Genomic DNA, 21,118 nt, shown 5'->3' with positions numbered 1-21,118 from the left:
AATGCATCCACATAGTAACTGTTTTTTGTGCTTTTTTTTCTTTGCGATTATAAAATCTGCACTTCATCGCACTGACCCACATTTTCCCATTCCTTTTCCTTTCCACCGCGATTCGCGCGCAAATTCACATACATAATATAAAAATGTTGTTGTGTATTTCTTGTTTTTGTTGCGATTGCTTTGGCTGAATTCAGTGTTGGTGCTGTAGCTGTTATTAACGCTTGTTTCATAGCATATCAATTCAAATCATAGCTTTTTTTGTTTTGGTGTTACCAAAACTCAAAGAAGTCGTTGTCTGCTGTCTGTCTGTTTTGATTTTTTCAACTCTGCTTGTTGTTTTGTATTTACAAACTTATTTATGTTTTATAATTGTTTACAAACTAAACTTAGGATATTTCCATCATAGAAAAACTCATTAGAAGCAAAAATGTAATTATGTTGACTAATGTAGATACATATCCACAGACCTATGCATGTATATGATTAAAGTTGTGTATGTATGTATTTATTTTCATTTTTTTACAAATCCGTTGGTGGGTTATACAAAATTTAACAAATTTAGATTGCTTCCCTTATAATAACTTCAATTTAATAAAATAAATTATTTTCTGTTACGGAAATGAGATCAAGTAATGTACAGGGTGTCCGGTGGCGGAATTAGGAGTTAAAAGTTCAATAAAAAATAATAAGTAATGATAAAAGTTTATTTCATCCTATTTGTGGCGTGCGTCTTGATGTTGTTTCACAAATGGAGGTGGGCCTACAGTATTAAGCCCACTTTTGCTATTTCATACACGGATATGCGAACCTACGCACTCCCCAATGGTAGTCATGCACCAACCCATTCGGCTACGGCGGTCGAAGTGTAAATAAGTGAAATTTCCGTTTCCACTTTACAGTGGCGATCCCAAAGAGAAGGCTTGGTGTGCATTGTCAAGCAGTGGAATAATTGGACCATTTTTGGTTGGTTGGTTGCTTACAGTAAATGGCGAGCGTTACCGTGACCTGCTCAACGAGTTTTTGTTTCCAAAAATTGAAGAGGATGACATGGACGTCATTTGGTTTCAACAGGACGGTGCAACTTGTCACACTGCCAAAGTTACACTCGAACTTTTGGCTACCGTTTTTGAACGAATTCCGATATCAATTGGCCGCCTCGGAGCTGTGATTTAAGCCCGTTGGACTATTTTTTGTGGGGAGCCGTTAAGGACAAATGCTATGCGAACTATCCAGAGACGATTGATGCTTTAAAACACGAAATCGAAGGTTAAAAAAATATTGATTACTTTTTTTATAGCCGATTCAAAAAGCAAATTTTACATGGCCCACCCTATATAAAGATGTTTTTTGTAGACAAATTCGTTGGAGAAAGTTCGGTTTTTAGAAAGTTCTGACCACGTTTTGACGAAGAAAAGTCCGATTTCTTCATTAGAGGATGCGGAGGAGATTTCGGATGTTTGTATGGCATGTATTCTGTTCGAAGGGAAGTTACCGTGTAGGATATTAACCTTCTTCCAAAGAGTACTTGATGGGGTTTGGTGGTTATATCTCTGGTAAATTCTACGAAGCGTTCTCTTTTGAATTTGGCATTTGCCTTTTTGTATTCTAAAATATTTTCTTTTGTGGGGTTGCGCTTTGCAGTTTTCCAGAGATACACTTTTTCGTGTCTGAGAGAGAATAAATTTTCATTCCACCAGTGAGTAACCCGACTGTGATGGTTTGGTGTACGAGTGGGAATTGATGCATTAGCGCAAAGTTTAATTTTCCTTGTTAGGATTGCTGTTGATTGGTTGCTGTTGTTTCTGTTTAGTGTAAGATTGTCAAAGCGAAAACCTATTAGGGTCTGGTAGGAGGACCAATCTGCTAGCTCTAAGTTGTAGCGTTTGGTATTATCTGTGTGTGGCAGAGTGTTGTGATTAAATAAGCTCAGTGAAATTGGGTAGTGGTCGCTGTCGTAAGACTCATCAAAGATTTTCCATGCAGCAGCGTTGTTGAGGGGAGGATTGCAGATGCTAAGGCCTATGCGAGTGTGTGAGGACCTTATTGAAAAATGTGTTGAGGATTTGTCGTTAAGTAAAATCAAATTACTGTTTTGAATGAAGTTACTGATTATTCTTTCTTTTTTCTTAAAGTTCGGGGAGCCCCAAAGCGGACTCCAGGCGTTTAAATCGCCCAAAAGCAGGAATGGGGTATCTGAGTTTGGAAAGAGATGCTGTAAATCGATTTCTGTGAGGCTATCTGTAGTTTGTACATTGGGAATAGTGAGATTGTTGCTGTCTGATATACAGGGTTTGATTGAAAAGTAATGAGTCTTATTTTTTTTAAGCAGTTTTATTAAACCTTTTGGCTTATACAACTAATATTCTTCAAAATAGGACCCTTGAGCGTCAATACACCGCTGGTAGCGGTCCTTCCGCTGCAGGAAACATTTTTTAAACTCATGCGCCGGAATCGCGTTCAATTCGGCTGTCACAGTTTTTTTGGATCGCCTGGATGGAGTCGAAACGCCTCCCCTTCAGCTTTCTTTTCAGGCGCGGGAACAAGAAGAAGTCCAAAGGGGACAGGTCTGGGCTGCACTGGACAAAGATTGGTACCCGTAAGCCTCCTTGAGTAGCCCAATGGTTTCGGTACTAGTTTTGTTTAGCTTTACGCAAAATTTGATCGAGTAACGTTGCTCCAACGATCGCTGCATTTTCGCCACTGCAAAATTCTAACACACTTTTAAAACAGCTTTCCCGGGGGGAGCGATGTTGACTGCACCGCTGTTGCCAGCGAACTGGGACCGGTTTCTTGTGGAAGGGGAAGGTCCAACGATCATTTTCCCCCACCAGCCGATTCGGTTGATTGCTTGGCAGACGCTCCGCGCGGGAAGGCTCATTACTTTTCAATCAAACCCTGTAGAGAGGTTCATAGAGTTGCTATTTATTATTGGGTTTATTGCTTGTTGGCTTGTGGATGAATTAAGCATGTGGTTTTGAGTAGTTTAATGGTTTTCTATAATATTTGTGTAGTTTGAGTTGTTAGAGAGAGGAATAGTATTGTTGGGTAAAGGAGAGTGATTTGATGAGTTATCTTGGTTAACTGTATTCTGTATTTCTATTATAGAGTTTTCTTGTTGATTAGTGGATGGATTAAAAGTGGCTCTTTGAGTGGTTTCTGCGCTTTCAGTAGTATGGGAGAGATTTGGTAAATTGGATATAGTTGGGAGATTATTGTTGTTGTTGTTTTGAGTACATATATGCTTTCTGTTCTTTTGGTTTTTTTACCTTTTTTTGTATTGCTTCTTCTAGATTTTCCCGTGGGGAAATATATTCTTTTTGATTATGATTAACTGTTTCAGTGGCTTCGCGAAAAGAGCACTTGTTTAATGTTTTGTAGGTAAGTATATCTTTCCTCTTTTGTAATGTTGGACATTTGATGTTGTTGGATCTATGCTGTTGCTTACAATTAATGCACTCAACTTTTATACATGGTGAGGGGTCGTGAAATGTAGAGGAACACACGTTGCATTTATTTTCGGATTTACAATGTTCTAATGTATGACCTAAAGTATAGCAATTTTTGCATTGCATTGGGGATGAGATATAGGGCTCCACCTTTACTTTCAACCAAGCTACATTGACTTCGACAGGTAGTTCGTATGCATTAAAAATAATAATATGCAAGGGAGTGTTTATGACTTTACCGTCTTTAAATTTAGTATTTTTTTTTGCATTCTGTGGCTCCTTGGTTTGTAGACCTTCAACAATTTCATTTTCAGTTAAGGTGGATAGAAAAGTAGAGTAAATCACACCTTTTATGATATTGAGTGTGGGGTGAAGGCTCACTGAAATATCACAAAAATTTAATAATTTAGTAGCTTTAAGACATTTTGTGGTTTGTTGATTATTTTTTGTTAATACGAGGAGATCTCCATCTCTGGTAAACGAAATTGAGTTTGGCTGCTCTGTAGTGATTGACTCTAGGGCCTTTTGTAGTAAAAATATATGAAATGTTTTAGTGGTTTCGTGTTATCTTTGTTTTTCACAATAAAAAATGTTGGGCAAGTTGTTGGGTTGACGTTTAATGGTTTGTTGTTTTTCTTGAGGTAAGGAAAGTCACGTGTATTATTAAGGTTAAGGGTTTTACGTTTGGATGGGGGCTCTTGCCCGAGAATTGCAAAGTAATTATGATCCCTCCCTCCTCGCTCTGAGGATATGGTAGATAATTTTTTTTTAATCACACTGCGTTTACTTATATAGTTAAGTTTCACGTTTTGGGTGTAAAATGAAACGAATTAAAATTAGAATAGCACTATACATACAACAACACAAAATTTGATCGCTTTGCTAGTATAGAGGCACAGTAAGAAGATGTGAACTGGTAGACAGTCAATTACTCACTGTATCATTATTTTTATTAACAATAGGCAAAACAAACGAATGCTAGCTTTTCCTTGCGTCGCCAATGATATGTTTTATACGTTAGTAATGCTTTATATAAGTAGTAGTTACTACTCAACTGGGACGGATCGTCCGATTTAAGTGATACTTTGTTGTTGTATTTGTTTCGAAAAGAAGAAAAATATTACAATGAAAAAATTTAAAAAGTCTCCTAGAAAATATTCCAACTTTTGTTTGTCCTTGCTATATCCGTTTCTAATATTCTTCTCCAGGTTAGTGATGGTCTGCCTCTGCGTCGGCTACCTTGCGGGGTCCAATCAATCGCATTATGAGTGTTAACGTTCGGATCTCTTCTTAAAATGTGTCCAAGCCACCCCCACTTTCTTTTGAGTATTTACATTCGCATTGGAGTTTGGTTCGTCATAGCCCATAAGCTTTGATTGGATATGGTGTGGGACCAGAAGATGCAAAGTACTGTACGGAGGCAACGGTGCACAAATACTAGTAAGCGCTGCAAGTCTGTGGCCAAGTTTCGCAGCCGTACAATAGGGTGAACTTGACATTAGAGTTCAATATTTTTATTTTAGTGTTACAACTGATCACAGAGGATTTCCAGAAACCTTTAAGAGATCCAAAAGCCTGTTGCGCTTTACTTATGCGATTGGTAATATTTTCTTCTCAGCCTCCGCTTTAAGATATAATGCTGACTAAGTAGCTAAAGGGTCTAATTTCTTCAAGCTCAGTACCGTCAATTTTAAAATTGTGTGTACAGATCGAGTTTAAATGCATTACCTGGTTTTGCCGATGTTTATTTCGAGGCCTACTTTCGCGGCTGTTTCATTTACTAGCATTAGTCCTTTCAACATGGGGGCCGTTCATAAACCTCGTGTCCCGAATTTCAGAAAAAATTGACCCCCCACTCCCCCCTTGTGATTCTCTGTGATCAATCTTTACACCCCTCCTGAAAGACACGTGATAATTCGTGATATAACCGATACCCTCTACCCCCCCTCCCCCCAGCGCATCACGAGGTTTTTGAACGGCCCCATGTCGGTACATGTGTGTGTCATAAGGCATATACCGTCGTTTGCATGAGAAATTTTATTTTCATCAGAATTCAACGAAATTTTGAGGAAATTACTTTGAATGGAGTTAATTTTGAAAAACTAGATGGTGTCGGAGTATTTGTAAAAATATGTGGCATGTTAGCGTATTGTAAAGCCGATATATTTTTATTTACGCTCTGGACAAATAAACGAAGAATGTAATTTAGCAACATTTAATGCTACAGGATTCATTCATTTTATATAAATTTTGAGCGGGACGAAGTTCGCCGGGTCTTCTAGTCAACAACATGCAAGTTGTTATTTAGAACAATTATATCTGGGGCGTACTGTATCGCTCGCATAGAAATATGTATTTGTATGCGTGGACTAATTAATTAAATTTGCTGATAAGTTCATCTTATTTAAGTGTTTATTTAATTCTTTACTCCGCAAATTGCAAACAATTTTAGTTTGCATTTTAAACTTGAACTGTGTAGATCATTTCAATAAGCGCAAAATGTTGAAAGTAATATTTTTTTTAATAAATTTGCTCATATTCATAGTGGGCATACAAGCCGCCAGGATGGTTTGTTATTATGACTCAGCGAGTCATATTAGAGAAGGTTAGAATTGTGGGACTTATAAGTATATGAATACATACATATGTATTTTTTTACTTGTAAAATAGCAATAACAAAACATAAAAATAAAAACAAACATATATACATATGCAGTATAGTAAATAGAAATAGACACTGGTAAACTCTCCAAATATGTGTCTATGTTAATGCTAAGAAAACAAAATAAATTAAAATAAATTTAAAAAAATTTAAAAAAATTAAAAAAAATAAAAGCATATTTGTACAAATCTGTGGTATACCTATATATTTTGTATATTGCTTTGTTATTGAATTGTCTTTTGGCAAAATTATAATTGAAATGTAGTGACTGACATACATAAATTTCAATGCATAAATAGCAGTGCATTTTATTTAAATCTACATTTATATATACATTTATATCTATTTGTACTTACATCTATGCATGTATGTATTTTATTTTTTATTCGAAAAATAATCGGTGCCATTAGGTTATCAGCGGTATGATACACTAATCACTAAACCGACAGCACTCAAAGTAAACAATATACGCAAATATGTAAATATGTTTATTAAGTCATGTCTCAGAAAAGCTTGAAAGGAGTAGTTATTTCAAATAAACATTAGTTGTATCCATTTCATAAATTGTATAAAAATCTAATTAATTGCAGGTCCGGCTCAAGTAGCCCCGCAAGACTTGGAGCCAGCCTTGCAGTTTTGTCAATATCTGGTTTACGGTTATGTCGGTATCGATCCCGAGAACTACCAGTTACGTCCTGCTAATATGGAATTAGATGTAGCACGAAATCACTATCGCACAATCACCAACCTGCGCCGCAATCATCCCCAATTGCTCATTTTACTGTCTGTGGGCGGTGATCGCGATCACTTTGACCAGACACTTGAAAATCCATATCTCAGTGTGCTAGAGAGTCAGGCGCATCGCAACACATTTGTCAATAGCGCTTTGACGCTTTTAAAAAATTTTGACTTCGATGGTCTCGATTTGGCTTGGCAGTTCCCTAAAAATCATCCAGTAGTGGTGGAAAACAAATTGAAAAAGGCTTGGAAAACCTTCAAAAGTTGGTTCTCAGGTAGCAAAGTTGTTGATGAGAAAGCAGAAGAGCACAAAACACAGTTCGCAACTCTGGTGCGTGAATTGAAGGACGCCTTTCGCAGTGACGGACATATTTTGACTCTAACGATGCTACCTCATGTGAATGCTAATCGTAAGTTGCGTAAATCTATTTTCCAAATATATGTAAATTTACACTATACGTATGGTTTACGCAGTTTTCATCGATATTCCCAGCGTGATTCCTTTGGTTGATTTCGTCAATCTTGGTAGCTTTGACTTTCAAACACCGGAACGTGATCCGAAGGTGGCGGACCATACCGCACCCATATACGAAATGTTTGAACGCGATCCCACTCACAACATCGACTACCAAGTGCAGTACTGGCTCAATAACTCAGCACCTAGTAATAAAATTAATATCGGTGTACCGGCGTACGGGCGGTCGTGGGTAATGTCAAGGGATTCAGGTATTACCGGCTATCCACCGATTGAGCGCACGGAAGGCCCAGGACCTGCTGGTAAACAAATTCGTATTCCTGGCTTACTGAGTTGGCCAGAAATCTGTGAGAAATTGCAGCGGGACAAGGAGTTGGATGGCGATGACGCCCCATTACGTAAAGTGGGTGATCCGCGCCAGCGTTATGGAAGCTATGCATACCGTTCGGCCGATGACGAGGGGCTTTATGGCTTATGGGTGGGATATGAGGAGCCTAGCACGGCAGCTACTAAAGCGGGTTATGTGTATGCTAAGGGTTTGGGTGGTGTGGCTCTGTTCGATTTATCACTGGACGATTTCCGCGGCCAATGCGCAGGCGAGAAATATCCAATATTAAGAAGCATTAAGTTCAAATTGTAAACGAAATAAAAAAATCACGTTGTTTAAGGATTTCATACACGGCAGTGAGTGAAAAAATACAATAATTAAACCTTTCAATAAAATACATAGTTAAAATGCCTTTTGTGCAGTAATTAGCGTGCATTGCATGCCAACTAGGCAGATGGGCACCAGATAGTGGAATCCATATGCAATTACATGTACAAACACACATACATATCTGAAACATGCTAAAACCATTATGAGGATGGGTCATGTCCACTGCCAGAATTGCTTTCTTTGATACTGGATTTAGTAAAAAATAGTGACAAACTATTCAGTATACTTGGTGTTGTCATTCAGTAAATATGTACGAAAATTAGAGGCAAAATGCAAATTTTTATCAAACGCAAATTTATTCTAGTACGAGTATTCATGTATTTCATTGCTTGCAATATGGTAATAAATTCTTGTGCGCGGCAAACAACGGTAAGTTCTTCTTATTATGATACTCAGATATGCTTATGTTCATATCTATGTCAAAATGCACCAAGGTCCAGCCAAAAACTTAAAAATTTATAGATTGAGCAAAAACATTAAAAATGTTGGCTCAAAGTCTTTAATTGTTTTTATGGAGGTAAGCAGGTATATGGGTTGCCAGAAATTGTAAACAAATAAAAAAAAACTAATTAAAGCAAGCGAGGAAGGTCTGGACCGAACTTTATATACCCTGGCTTGCTGTTAATTTATTAATTTTTGGAACCAAACAAAGCTTGTACCAGCAGACAGACGGACGGAAATTTAGTCTTAACAAATAAAAAAGTGGGCCCTATTTATGTGGAATTTAAATGAGGTAGCGGCAGCCACAGCCGAATGGGTTGGTGCGTGACTATCATTTATTATTTATGAAACACGGGGGGAAGTTTTTTCTCTCCTTTATACTGTTCATAAAAAACCATCAGGAAACTGTAGGTCCCTCCATTTGTCGAAAAACATCAAGACGCATACCACAAATTGGAGGAGAAACTCTGCCAAACACCCAAAAAGGGTGCAAGGTCCAATTATATTTGTAAAAGGTGACGCACACTTAATCACCATGTCGAAAAGTTTATAATTTTTGCAAATGACGACGTACGTGAATCGTGTTTGACACTTGTGAGCTAGCTGCAGTATACAAAGAGACCAGCAATCGAGCGCGTAAAGGTTAAAATAAATATTTTTATCACTCAACATTTTTTTTTTTATATTATTTAGTGAAAAAGTTATTCAAAAGCAAAAATCGATGATTAATTATGTGCCACCTTGTATATATAAATACATACAAATATACATGCAATACATGTACCGAAATTTGGCCTATTTTATTAAGTCGTCGTTTGATACACACAAAATTACACAAATTTTCAAAATTTTACTTGAGTTCAATATTTGTGTCAAATTTGAACAATTTCGGACACTACCTCAAACAATATGTATACCAAGTTTCATTGAATCGGGCGGACGGACAGTCATGTCTAATTTTAATCATTTTGGTATGTAACGAGTGATTTTTTAGCTATTATCTTTTCAAACAGTTGGTTTAAACAGCTGACGTACGTTTCGTGTTTTGTTTTACTGTCAAACATCTTCAGTTTTTTCTATAATTTAACTATGAATCGTCTTACAAACGAACAACGTTTGCAAATCATTGAATTTTATTATAAAAATACGTGTTCTGTTAAGAAAGTTTATCGCGTGCTTCTTCCATTTTATGGTCAGTTTAATCGACCCACTGAAGCGGCTATTCGAGCTATTGTGACTAAATTTAGAACCAAATTTACATTATTGGACATCAAACCACCAACAAGCTTACGTAGAGTGCGAACTGAAGAAAATATCGCAGCTTTATCGGCCAGTGTTAATGATGGCCATCAATTATCGCTTCGTCGCCGTTCGCAGCAATTGGGCCTCTGTTACTCAACAATGTGGAAAATTTTGCGACAGGATTTAGGTATGAAGCCTTTCAAAATAAAGCTGGTGCAAGAATTCAAGCCGAACTACCTACCGCAACGCAGAATTTTTGGTGAATGGGCTCTAGGAAAGTTGGCCGAAGATCCACTTTTTATCAGCGACGAAGCTCATTTTTGATTCAATGGGTACGTAAATAAGCAGAATTGTCGATCCCGGAGTGAAGATCAGCCAGAAGAATTACAAAAGCTACCAATGTATCCAGAAAAGGTCACAGTTTGGTGCGGTTTATGGGCTGGAGGTATCATTGGACCGTACTTCTTCAAACATGCTGCGAATCGTAACGTAACTGTGAATGGTGAGCGCTACCGTAAAATGATATCCAACTTTTTTTTTGCCCAAAATGCAAGAGCTGGACTTGCATGACATGTGGTTTCAGCAAGACGGTGCCACATGCCACACAGCACGCGTAACAATGGACTTGTTGAGAGTCGAGTTCGGTGAACATTTTATTTCACGTTCGGGACCTGTCAATTGGCCACCTAGATCGTGCGATATAACACCTTTAGATTATTTTTTGTGGGGTTATGTTAAAGCTCATGTCTATTCAGACAAGCCTGGAAGACAACATTAAAGCATTGTGAGATACGGATGGACCATTTGAAGCGCAGTCGCGGTCAACATTTGCATGAAATTATATGGACTGTACTATCGATTTAAATAAACATTTCATGCATTTTTCTGAATTTTACGTGTGTTTTTTGAAAAACTTTCCTATAGCTCTTAAAAAATCACCCTTTATTTATATGACTATACCTATATCCTTCTCATAATGCCAGCTATAACTCAAGAAAAAGTTTACATATTTTTGCAGATCTCTTCAAGAGCACGTCTTTTAAAAGAAGGTTATTGCGAAATTTATCGATAACCACGCCCATCTCTTATATAACCGTAATTTTCAAAAAAAATTCTATGTTATAAAACAGGCAAAATTACATAGATTTGGAACCAGTGATGAACCCAAGAAAGGCAGTCAGTTCGACTACCACTACTATCTCGAGGAAATCGTTATTACTCGTATAATCCCTTATTCTTATTATTTATGAAAATAAACAAAGAATAATGAGTAATAATCTTGCTCCCTTGTGGCGCAAGAGAAAATTATTATTTATTATTTCCAGGTACCAAAAAAACCTGTTAATAATACAGACCGAATATTTTTCCAAATATCGCAATAAAAAAATTTCATATTATATTTTTTCTGATGGCGGTTGCCCCTCGGCAGGTAAAGACAAACCTCCAAATATATCTCTGCATGGCAAAGCTGCTCATGAAAATCCATCCGGCCTTCGAATCAAAACACAGATACAAGCAAATTGGAGGAGAAGCTCAGCCAAACAACTAACAAAAGGATATACATACATTTTGTCAAAAAAATATCGGTAATTCTTCATTTAAAAAGCGCGCGTTACACATATGTCTCAATTTTTTTGCAGGAATGTTGGTACAACTGTCCACTATAATGTTGCAAGGTTTGAGCGTGATCTGCCAATTACCTTGTTTTTGACATTTAATTACATACATAGGTATATCAGTCAATCGCAGGTGTGTTTTGCGATTTTCACTATGGATAAAAATATCGAACAAAGAATTTGTCTTAAATTTTGTGTTTTGGACGGGATTTCGTGTACCGAATAGATGAAAATTTTTAGGAAACCCTTTGGCGAGTGTGCTTTATCAAAAACACGGGTCTACGGGTGGTATAAAGCTTTTGCAGAGGGCCGAGGAGTTGTGGAGGGTTTGCCCCGATCTGGTTGCCCATCAGATTCAACGGATAAAAACATCGACAAAGTCAAGGAAACGGTGCTGGGAAACCATCATTTAAGCTTCAGGGAGGTAGCTCGTGACCTTACCGTGTCTCACGAATCAATTCGCAACATGTTACACCATCAACTGGGCATGAGGGGAGAATTTCTTTCAAAAAATTCATCGGAAGAAGGTGGCTGAAGACATTCTTGAGCAAGTGAATTAGGGCCCAACGTTTATCCAGCGCATCATAACAGGTGATGAGACAGGGGTATATGAGTTTGACATGTAAACCAATCAACCGGCGGCTGAATGGTGCTATCCACATGAGCCGAAACACAAAAACCCACTTGAAAGTCGATCAAAAGTGTTGTGCACTCGGAATTCGTTCCAAATGGTTCTATGGTAAATAAAGAATATTATTTGGAAGTTATGGAGAGAATGTGCGTAGGAAACGGTCTAATTTGTGGAAAGAAAATTAATGGATCTTGCACCATGATAACGCACCGCGGACGCCGCTTTGAGTCGATAGAGGCCATTAAGGAGAATTCGCTGAAGGAGCTGAAGAAGATCTTTTGAAACGCGTGTAAAAGGTGCTTTGATGACTGGAATAATCGTTGGTATATGTGTTTTGCTTCGAATGGAGCCTATTTTGAAGGCGACAAAATAAGTTTTGATGATTAAACAATTATTTAGCTTTTTATTCGATTATTATTATTTTTTATGTTAGTGCAGTCGTTTCAGAGATATGTAGATATGTTCACGGTTTCAGCAATGTTTAATTTGTTTGTGCGAGGCATAAATAAGGCAAGTGTTTTGCGTGTTCGGCGATTTTCTGCTATCGAAAAGAATGATCAAAGGAGATGTATCAAATATTGTGTAAAAAATAGAATTAAGTGCTCAAAAACACTTGAAATGGTGAGAGTGGCATACGGTGAAAGTACTCTGAGTCAAAAAAATGTTAACAAGTGGTACAAGCTTTTCACAGAAGGTCGAGCAGATGTGAATGACGACGCTCTCTCCGATAGTCGTGAAGAAACTAGTTATGAAGAATCGTCGAATCACAATTAGAGAAATTGCTGAGGATGTCGGTATAGAGGTTGGCATTACACAGGTTTACAAATAAATAATGATTTTCTTACCCAACAACCAGGCCAGACAATTCCGATTTAAACTCGATCTCTGAGTTCGAAAATCTACATTATTTTTTTCTCTGTTATTTGGTTCTTGTGATATCAATACAATTTATTATTATTAGTATTAAATTGGCCACTTGTTAAGCTTTACTTAAGTAGGTATGGTCAAAGCAAACATTTTTATTCTCATGCGAATAACATTTGTATTTATTTGAGATCATTCATTTATTCTTAAAGTTTATTTCGATTAAAAGATTTTCAGAAATAAGTAAAAACAATTTAAAAAGTTGTTTTCTTACAAGAAAAATGGGTTTGGTTTTTTGATTGTTAATTTTTAACCTTTGTAAATATCTAATCCCATGACGATGGTCGTTCGTGTCCGGCCCATTTTTTATGAAACTACTGCACAGTGCATGTTTCATACTATTTGTTTATGATAAAGTATTATTAAAATAAATAAAAAAAAAATCTCTTCGGATATGTTTAGTTAAAGCTTATAAGATACCTTATGAATTTTTTAAAAATTTCTGTTGGCGTTATATAGTAGAAATAAGCGCCGACCCATCGATTTGGTATTAAGGGTCCAATGGAACATTTTAATGAAAAATGGAGTACAAACAAATACTAGAAAATTTAATTTTGATCCATTATGTATTCTCCAAGATATTATACATTTTCATTATTCTACCTTTTTCCTGTAGCCCAAAACAAAAACTATGATGTTTCTTAATGAAAACTACTTTCTGCGCTCTTTCGGAACGACTAAAATCTTATAATTACGTTTACTTATATTTTATACTTTTTAACCCTAGAATCATGAGATGTTTTTCGTAGTGCGCTAATCATAAGATACGCTATGCCGTTGAGCTGTTATTATACGTACATACATACATTCATATATACTTACATATGTATGTATGATTGCAACTGATTTTTCTTCTTGAATTTAAAATAATTTTAATTTCAGAAAGCTTCCGCTTGTATTCCCAATATATCATTGGAGGATTGTGAACATCACGAGCAGTGCTGCTCAAACTTCTGCCATCCAGATTTTGGATTGTGCGTATTTGATCTAAATAATATGCCCGCGGTACTGTTTTAAGAAAAAAGTTTCAACAATCCAAATTCTACGCATTTTTTATTAACAAAATATGTGAAGATTTTGTGATTTGGAGGTAAGAGGCATTCTTTTTAAATATTTTAGTCAAGATATTCAAGTTTTATATAATTTCATTTCAGAAATAGATGTGTCAGAGTAAGAAGAACATGAAGGAAAAAAGGACTTTAATTAATTTTGTAATTTGGTTTGAAGCTTCTTTGGAATTTTTGGAGTGCGTCTTGATGTTGTTCCTCAAATGGAGCGACATATAGTTTTGCACAATTTTAATGTTAAGGTGGACGAATCCTTTGTTTAAATCAATAGGTTACACATAACACATTCCAAAACGTATATGGCATATTAAAATATATATTATATAAGTATGTGTACAAGTAGACGGATGAAAGAATACAGAAGGTTGCACGTAAAATATATCTGCATTATCAGCTGTTGAACTGACGTAATTGTAGAGTTTCCCTTACAAACAACTTTTTTTTATTTCTTTTTCGCTATTTCGACACTCTCTTTTTTTCTCACATCAATCTTTCTTTCTTCAATCTTTTGTCTGATTTTAGATCAGAAATTGATGAAGGCTGGTAGAAACTTGAAAACGATTTGTTAGCGAGATGTCTGAGGTTCAACGTATTTGCGAAATAATTTTTAATGAAATATCAAAAAGGACCTTTTTTGTAGTAAAAGTAAGGACGTTATTGAGGTTTTTTAGACAATGATGAAGATAGTAGCCAAATAAGCATTGCCGACAGATATTTTTTTATTATAAAAGCGTTCAAAGGAAACTGGAAGTACCTATGGGCTGCCTTATTATTTTCCAAAATTTCCCTATATAATTTTTAATAGGAAAAACTGTTATGTTTGCGTGACTATTGTCACTTGTTTAAATCAAAAATAATCTAATGAAACAGGACCTAAGACTAAGATTGGTTTTGCTTGCTTCAAAGCATGTCAATATTTCCTTTCTATCGATAGAAAAACATAAATTTTAAAATATGCCCGGAACAGTTATTCGGATCAATATTTCTCGGATATAAGCACCATCAAAAATGCACGAGATTCGATGATTATAAGCGGGAAGTAAAGGGTGATTTCTTAAGAGCTATAGGAAAGTTTTTCAAAAAAAACACATAAAATTCAGAAAACTGCATGAAATTTTTTATTTAAATCGATATTACAGTCCATATAATTTAATGTTTGAAGATTATTTCATGCAAATGTTGACCCTGACTGCGCTTCAAATGGTCGATCCGCTTAGTCCAATTTTGGCATACTCTTTCCAATGTTTCGGCCGGTATCTCACATATAAATGCTTTAATGTTGTCTTCCAATGCGTTCATTGAAGCAAACTTGTCTGAATAGACATGAGCTTTAACATAGCCCTACAAAAAATAATCTAAAGGCGTTATATCGCACGATCTGGGTGGCCAATTGGCAGGTCCCAAACGTGAAGTAAAATGTTCACCGAACTCGCCTCTCAACAAGTCCATTGTTACGCGTGCTGTGTGGCATGTGGCATCGTCAAAATTTCCACGTTCTTGAGTAACAGAGGCCCAATTGCTGCGAACGGCGACGAATCGATAATTGATGCCATCATCAACACTGGCCGATACAGCTGCGATATTTTCTTCAGTTCGCACTCTCGTAAGCTTGTTGGTGGTTTGATGTCCAATAATGTAAATTTGGTTCTAAATTTAGTCACAATAGCTCGAATAGCCGCTTCAGTGGGTCGATTAAACTGACCATAAAATGGAAGAAGCGCGCGATAAACTTTCTTAACAGAACACGCATTTTTATAATAAAATTCAATGATTTGCAAGTGTTGTTCATTTGTAATACGATTCATGGTTAAATTATAGACCAAACTGAAGATGTTTGACAGTAAAACAAAACACGAAACGTGCGTCAGCTGTTTAAACCAATTGCTTAAAAAGATAATAGCTAAAAAATTACCCGTTACTTATGTTGAAATCCTCGGCTATAAACATTACCGGAATTAATGTAGAATTTAAAAGTACCGGGAATGTTTAAATAAAACAAAACAGAATTAAATTTCAGCCAAATTTATTTTATCTCCTTCAAAATATGACCCGTCTGAAGCAACACATATGTGTCAACGTTTAACCTAGTCCTCCATACACCCCTGGTAGACCGTCGAAGGGATGGCCTTCAGCTCCTTCGTCGCATTCTCTTTGATCGGTGCGATGGCGCGTTATCATCATGCAAAATCCATTAATTGCTTGCTCACATTTCCGGCTGTTTGCAACATACAAACACCGATGGAAGGTACTCATGCTGCACTATGCCTTGGCAATCGAAGAAAACAGTCAACATGACCTTCCCGGTTCTTTTTGCTCATAGGGTATACATATCCCATCTTTTCACTGACGGACAAGAAGACGGTCGCAGTTGTTGTTTTTTATATGCATACATTTTGCGTTCCATGAAGGTTTGTATACATTTATATATACTTAAGTATTATATATACATATGCGTGTATGCGCGTTTGGCTTTCTGGATATTAAAATATTTTTTCATCAATATGGGTATGTAAGTAGTTCAGATTTGACTGAAGAGATTAAATATATGAATGCATATTCATATGCATTGGCTTTATGGATGTTTTACATATAAATCAGTTCAAAAGCAGTATGAATAATTTTATATAGAAAATAAATTTCTAAATAACAGGTATTAGAAAAACCTGAATACACTATTTTAAATCAATTGTAATTAAACCAACTACAAAAAATTAAATAAAAATATCGAACAAATAAAAGTGTGTACAAGACTTTAACCTGAGTCATTCTCTGGTGTTATTGGTTAAATAATGTGTCTTTGCTTGCTAAAGTTTTTCCTGCATGGTTATTCCATTCGGTGGGCTGCAAACAGATTTGAATTTACTTACATGAGGGCCCTCTGACGGCGATTTTGTGTTCGCTATGCTTGTGTCATAGCTAAATTTACTTTCGTATTCTACAAATAATTGTAGATTCCGAACAGAGGGCGCTATTATAATTCAGTAATAGGTAGAGCAGAGAAACCACACTAAGTTTTGTGAATTCACCACACCATGAATGAAGATTCTACGCCACAAATCTCTCACCCCAAGATTTTACCTCCTAAAATTTTTATCGTTTTCCTATTTTAGAAATCATCAGCGAATACATATATAAAAAATTAAAGACAAAAAAATATTTGACACCGTGAAAGGAATAGTTGACTACTCATTTTCAATGCCAGTTTTGAAACTGACTCTCGACGTTTCTCATGTGTTCAAAAGCTACTAAGCCATTTTTGCAAATTTTTTCAAGCGTCTCTTTAGTTCTTCATTGCATTTTGCTTCTGAATCACTTATGTTCATTATATCGTTTTGCTCCTCAAATTGAATTTCTATATGTAGAATTTGTAGAATTACAATAGCGCCCTATGTTTAGAATTCACCACACCAAGAACGAAAACTACATATCAAATATGAATGCACCACAAATCTCTCACCCAAAGATTTTACCTCTAAAGATTTTTATCATTTTCTTATTTGTGTTCAGTGCAAACATTTCGATCAATTAGAAAAAAACCATCGAAATCATTCGCCAAATCCAGTGCTCCCTGAAATTTAGCAAAGATTGGCACTGAAATGGTGCTATTTAGAAACTAATAGTCTAAGTAGGCAAAGTACCTCGGGGTTATTCTAGGCCGTACACTTTGGTTGTGAGGCCTATCCTGGAAAATATGGCCAACATTGGAAAATATGGCATCAAAGAGCAAATTTGAAAGGGGACAAAGGATGCCATTCATGCTTATTACAGTATCGCTCTCCTCTACTCCCACCTGTGCCTTGAGACTATACTGGACCTTCTCCCCATATATGTACATCTATGCCAAATTTCGGGCCAATTACAACGCAATCCGATTTAATGCTTGCCCACCTTGGCAATACTGGGTACTCAAAAGTTTTCGGAACTCTTCGGAGGATACATAGAGCGATGTGTGGATTACACTGCTCCACAATTCTGTTTTGAAAATATTTTTTTCACACGAATCCCAGAAAGAGGCGAGTGTACATAATAAGGTTAAAGACCTTGGCCCAGGGTCAGTGGCTATCTTCATTGATGGCTCAAGACTAAATACAGTGGCTCAACAATGAACTCGGAAACCCAAGTGATATAGTGTAAAATAAAAAAATATATATTAAAATACAAATCTAATGCGTTTATAGTCACATTTATTTTCCTTCTTCAAGTGTATTTTTCGAAACTACAAAAAACATAAATAAACTTCAACTCATTCGTACATAGAAAACTTAAAGAAATGCTTACACAAAAGAACTCGCACATTTATATAAAGTACAGTTAAGCAAAAAATATTTAAGAAAAAATAATATAATTAATATTGAGTCGACAAGTCGTTATTTTCACAGCATTCAGTATTCTTCAGGCATGGATTCGACCAGCTTTTTGCATATTAAAGGATCTATTTTCACCCACTCTTCTGTAATAGCATTTTCTAGGTCTTTCTTGTTTCTAATAACATGCTTTTTCAGTTGGTTTTCCAAATGAGCCCACAGACGTTCAATTACATTGATGTCTGGAGAGGGTGGAGGTGCATAACCCGCATACGGGCATCAAGTGCCTCATGCTTGTTATCGTTGTCTCGATTTTCAGCTCTTTGGACCAAATTTTTCATAGATGTTAGGTATTGCTTGCAGTTCATATTGACATTAATAAATCAAAAATTTCTAGTACCAGCAGCGGACATAACAGGTTGCGCTAAAGTAATCCTTCTATCAGAAAATGCTATAAATTTTGCGATTGGCCTTTAATGTCAGTTCTGTTTTGACATTTGTGTAGTAAACACATGCGAAATACACGTTAATAAACAATGTTACGCTACACTGCTCCAGAACGCGGAATATTGCTGTCTATTTATTGCACCAATAATCGGTCAGTGACTTTGGCACAACGTGAATTTCGTAGCAGATTTCCTCGCCGTCCAACGCCTACTGGTTAAACACTGCGACGTTTAGCCGCTCGCCTCGAAGAGACTGGCACAACACGAGATGCTGCCAGGCGTGGCAGACCCCGGAGTAGCCGTTCTGCAGAGAATATTGCTACTGTAGCCGAGGATGTCATGGAAGCGCCGTCGACATCGACCAGACGACGTGCCACGCAAATGGGTATCAGTCGACGGTCTTTACAGCGAATTTTGGTACAAGATTTGAAGATGTTTCCGTACAAAGTCCAGACGGTGCATCAGCTGTTAGCTGCTGACCGCCAATCGCGTCTAACATACGCTCAAGCCGTCCTTAATCACCACCAAGAGGAAGTTGATTTTTCATCAAAAATAATCATGAGTGATGAGGCCCATTTCCATCTTAGCGGGTACGTAAATAAGCAAAATTTACGCTTCTGGGGCACTGAAAATCCGCGTGTAACCCACGACGAGTCATTACACCCGCTCAAAGTCACTGTATGGTGTGCTGTTTTCGCTGGAGGAGTCATCGGACCTTTTTTTTTCGAAGACGTCGCGGGCCAAACGGTTACTGTGAATGGTGAGCGCTACAGAGCAATGATCAACGAGTTCTTTTTGCCGCAACTTGATGAATTGGGATTGGAAAACATGTGGTTCCAACAGGACGGTGCAACGGGACACACTGCACGTGCCACAACCGATATGCTGAAGGATGCATTTCCCGGGCGCCAAATCCCCCGTTTTGGCGATTTGACCGCTACAGACTTCTTTTTGTGGGGGTTTTTGAAGTCGCGGGTTTATGTCAGCAAGCCTCAGATTCTTGCAGCTCTTAAAGACAATATCCGTCAAAAATGTGAGGACCTATCGCCGGAAGTTTTGGCCAAAATGATGGAAAATGCCATAAAAAGGGCTCAAATGGCAATCAACTGTGGCGGCGGCCATTTACATGACATCATATTCTTGACTTGATGTAAAAAAAATTAAAAGACCAAATAAAACTAATCCACAAAAAGAATCAAAGTTTTTCATTTTTTTTTTTAAATTACAGCCAAAAAACATCGCAAGGTTACTTTTGCGCCACCTTGCACAACTCCATACCATTACCGACCTACACATGTGTCTTCTCCACACATATGATTGCCCATCTGACCTAAATATGTTAAACTTGCTTTCATCTGCAAATAAAACGTGCTTCCAGATCTCGGAATCCTTATCGCCATGCGCTTCGCGAATTTTATTCTTTTGTGTCGCTGAATCTCGTTCATGAAAGGTTTTTTTTGCAACTCTTATATAATAATTAATCTTTTGCAACACTATACGTATACTTTTGAGGTTGCAGTTAATATTAATGTGTTGGGCGACTTCTGTTGCGAGCTTAGGAGCGCTCAATTTTGGTTTTTCTCAATTTGTTCCATATCCACCTTTCATCTGCATCCGAAAACTGTTTTGGCCGTAGCGATTTCTTTTTATTTTCCACTGATTTTGTTACTTTGAAACGTTTGATCACGTGGTATACAACCGAACGGGTTCTATGTACTTTTTCTGCGATTTCCCGAACGGTTTTACCCTTTTCATGATGACTAAAAATTACATTTTTCACTTCAATTGAGCTTTGTTCACGCTGTCTTTATTGAGCCACTGTAATAGAGTTGAGACTACTGCAGCTATAAAACAGGCTGTATTGTATGCTGTTGTGGCACAACTGATCACTGCCTACTCTCTATAGTCAAGTAGCCATTAAATTTATACAGTGCAATAATACTTCTTCCAAAGTAGTAATTGAATATAAAGTACATAGGGCTATTCTAAATGAACTAACTAAGCGGTGTAACTCGTACGTTGTCTAGGTCCTCAGATATAGATTTCCTGCAAATTGTATGGTGGGCGAACCAGCCAGGAAGGCACCTGATCTTAAATCAATCCACTCCGCCCAGTATGTAGGCAAGCCAACGGGGAGAGGGTGGAGGGGGTTGACCACTTTCTTTGTCATTGCTCTTACCAGAATGCGATATCACTGTCTAAGATCTAATTTCCGAATGTCTGATAGACTTGGAACAGAAACCAACCAAATTTTTTTATTGTTTATCAGAGAGACAAAATGGTTGCACCTCATCGGGAATTAAGAGGGGCAGATTTGTGCGCAAATCTGCATTCATGCTAAAAACGCCTTCAATATTATGCAGAAATAATTTATTTATTATCAATACACCTTTATTTTTTGCGTTTGA

At 36.9% G+C, this 21,118-nt stretch overlaps 1 protein-coding gene across 1 annotated transcript; it reads left to right on the top strand.

Moving 5' to 3' along the window:
- Positions 1-5,914: 5,914 nt before the first annotated feature.
- On the top strand, positions 5,915-8,333 carry LOC129245602 (chitinase-like protein Idgf5). The gene is made up of 3 exons (XM_054883869.1): positions 5,915-6,051; positions 6,699-7,256; positions 7,321-8,333. Exons 1-3 carry the CDS (start codon positions 5,946-5,948, stop codon positions 7,959-7,961), a joined length of 1,305 nt encoding a protein of 434 aa, XP_054739844.1. The 5' UTR covers positions 5,915-5,945; the 3' UTR covers positions 7,962-8,333.
- Positions 8,334-21,118: the final 12,785 nt, after the last annotated feature.

This window comes from Anastrepha obliqua, chromosome 4, assembly GCF_027943255.1.
Source record: "Anastrepha obliqua isolate idAnaObli1 chromosome 4, idAnaObli1_1.0, whole genome shotgun sequence".
NCBI classification, from domain to species: Eukaryota; Metazoa; Arthropoda; class Insecta; order Diptera; family Tephritidae; genus Anastrepha; species Anastrepha obliqua.
The sequence above is the reverse complement of the archived record's forward strand: the minus strand, read 5'-3'. Positions and strand labels throughout refer to the sequence as shown.